This window comes from Ostrea edulis, chromosome 5 (genome assembly GCF_947568905.1).
Source record: "Ostrea edulis chromosome 5, xbOstEdul1.1, whole genome shotgun sequence".
Lineage (NCBI taxonomy): Eukaryota > Metazoa > Mollusca > Bivalvia > Ostreida > Ostreidae > Ostrea > Ostrea edulis.
In genome coordinates, this window is record NC_079168.1 from 8,763,109 (window position 1) to 8,765,360 (window position 2,252).

Genomic DNA, 2,252 nt, shown 5'->3' on the forward strand with positions numbered 1-2,252 from the left:
CAACCTGCAATTTTCTCAAAAATTGAAGAATATCAAAATCCTTGCCACATGCACATCTTCCATACCCATACAAATACTCTGCAATATAAGAAGGTCCTCACTTGAAAACTGTGGAAGGAAAAGTAAAAGACAAATCATGTACTCTCTATGCAATAATTCTTCAAAACGGACGTTCAATAACCTGTAATTTTTTCAAAATTTAAAGAAAATCAAAATCCTTGCCATATGCACATCTTCAATACCTATATAAACACTCTGTAAAACAATACGGTCCTCACTTGAAAATTGTGGGAGTAGTTCACTGGACAAATGTACCCTTTAAATAATTTTTTTTCAAATAAAGGGGCAAAACTCCTGCATGAGAGGTTGAAATGGATCAAAATTGCAACATGATCTAGAGTGGGCTACATAGCAAGTTTCAGCTTTTTTATGTGACAGGGAAATGAAAATAGATACAAAAAACAGGGTTCGAAATTAACTTTTTCAAGCACTAGTCCGTACGGACTAGTCACTGTTGATGTTCAATAGTCCGCAAAGCATTTCACTAGTCCGTCCAGTATATCATAAAATGATCTTCATTTTAATCAAACCAAACACATCACAGTTGCAAACAATTCAATTTCTGACACCTACAGAAGAAAAAGAGACCACCATATTTTATTTCGCATTCAAAATCTTCAGAAGCATACAATATTAACCTCCGAGTTAATCCTTTTATAAACGTCCATAAGTGCGTTCGAGATCGATGTTCCTGTTGTTTTGGTGCTCAGATTTTAGAGTCACAGGAGTTCGAAATTTTATCAATAAAGTCAATAAAATTCACTCGATTGACCAAGTCATGAGCTATAGTGTTATGAACTACTGTGTTAGAGTCGCGAATGACGAGAACATGTGCGCACAAACGTGCATCTTCTCAGACCAGACTACTTGCAATTCTTACACCTAGAACACGTTCTCGTGATGTGTACTCGGCATTCGGAATCGGCAGGAATTTGACAATTTGTGCACGTTCGAAGAACGGCGGTCTCGAACGCACTCCATGTGTTTGGAAGATCAGGATGTCATAGTCATGCAAACACTTGACCATGCAGGTAATCAACCATAAGTTCAAACATCTAAGAGACTCAGACAAATCTTCCTAAAAATCTTTACCAATTCAAGATTGATTTCCGGATTTTCACTAGTCCGTACGGACTAGTGCTATAGAGAGTTCACTAGTCCGACACGTTTTTTACTAGTCTCGGACTTACTGACATGAGTTAATTTCGAACCCTGAAAAACCAACAGAAGGATGGACACAGACATTGCTGTACCATAATATGTCCTGTCTAAAGACGGGTGTATAAAAATGAAACCAAAAACTACACATTAACTGAAATTGTATTTAAACAGAAACTGTAATATAAACACAAAATTTCTCATTATATCAAAAGAGAATTTATTTTCATCATTTAATACCTTGTTAGTGAGCATATCTAAAACAATTAACTTCATTGATTTTCTTAACATTCACAATGTAAACACAATGTATATACTTAGTTACACCTCACACCTTTTACTTCTATGACTGAGTAAATAACATGAAATCTTATTTTACAACAGAGATCATTATGAAACTGAAAGTAAATATAAATTTACTAGGTGAAAAATTAAATCTAAAATCCACACAAGTGCACTGACATGGTAAATGATAATACTTCAAACTAAAATTTCCAACATTTGTGAATTTTTTTTTATATAAAATGCATGTATGAAAGTCATTCATACATACAAATATAGAGCAAATAAATACAATATACATACATTTCAATACATGCTCATTCTTATACACACAAATATATCCATTATAAATAAATCTCTTTCTCCCACTCCCTACCCCCTTTTCTCTCTCTCTCTCTCTCTCTCTCTCTCTCTCTCTCTCTCTCTCTCTCTCTCTGAGATATCATGAAAACATGCTACAACAAACTTTATCACTTCAATTTTTCAAAGCCTTAAAAATTCATTCCTTGTAAATCTTGCAAATCCAGGCAAACCTGCAAGCACGAATCTTTGAATGCTGCAGAGAGCAATCAAGCACAACATCCAAGCCTGACTGGAGTGAAACAGGTGCCCCTCTTCTTGCTTTCACATCTGTCTTGCTGTCCTTTAAACTCATTGCCTCACTACATGAGATTGAAGATGCTGTTTTGTGGGAATGAAGCCGACTTTTCCAGTCTTGGTTTCTTTGCCACAGGTTGCTGTTGCTTTGGTTT

The 2,252-nt window shown here is 35.3% G+C and overlaps 1 protein-coding gene across 1 annotated transcript in view; it reads right to left on the reverse strand.

Annotated features, from left to right (window-relative positions):
- Window positions 1–1,362: 1,362 nt before the first annotated feature.
- The window catches only part of LOC125649170 (claspin-like), a 34,309-nt gene continuing 33,419 nt past the window's right edge, over window positions 1,363–2,252 (reverse strand). Inside the window, exon 31 of the mRNA XM_048876446.2 lies at window positions 1,363–2,252. This exon is cut by the window's right edge and continues 45 nt beyond it. Coding sequence (XP_048732403.2) covers window positions 2,163–2,252 — 90 coding nt within the window. The 3' untranslated portion in view covers window positions 1,363–2,162.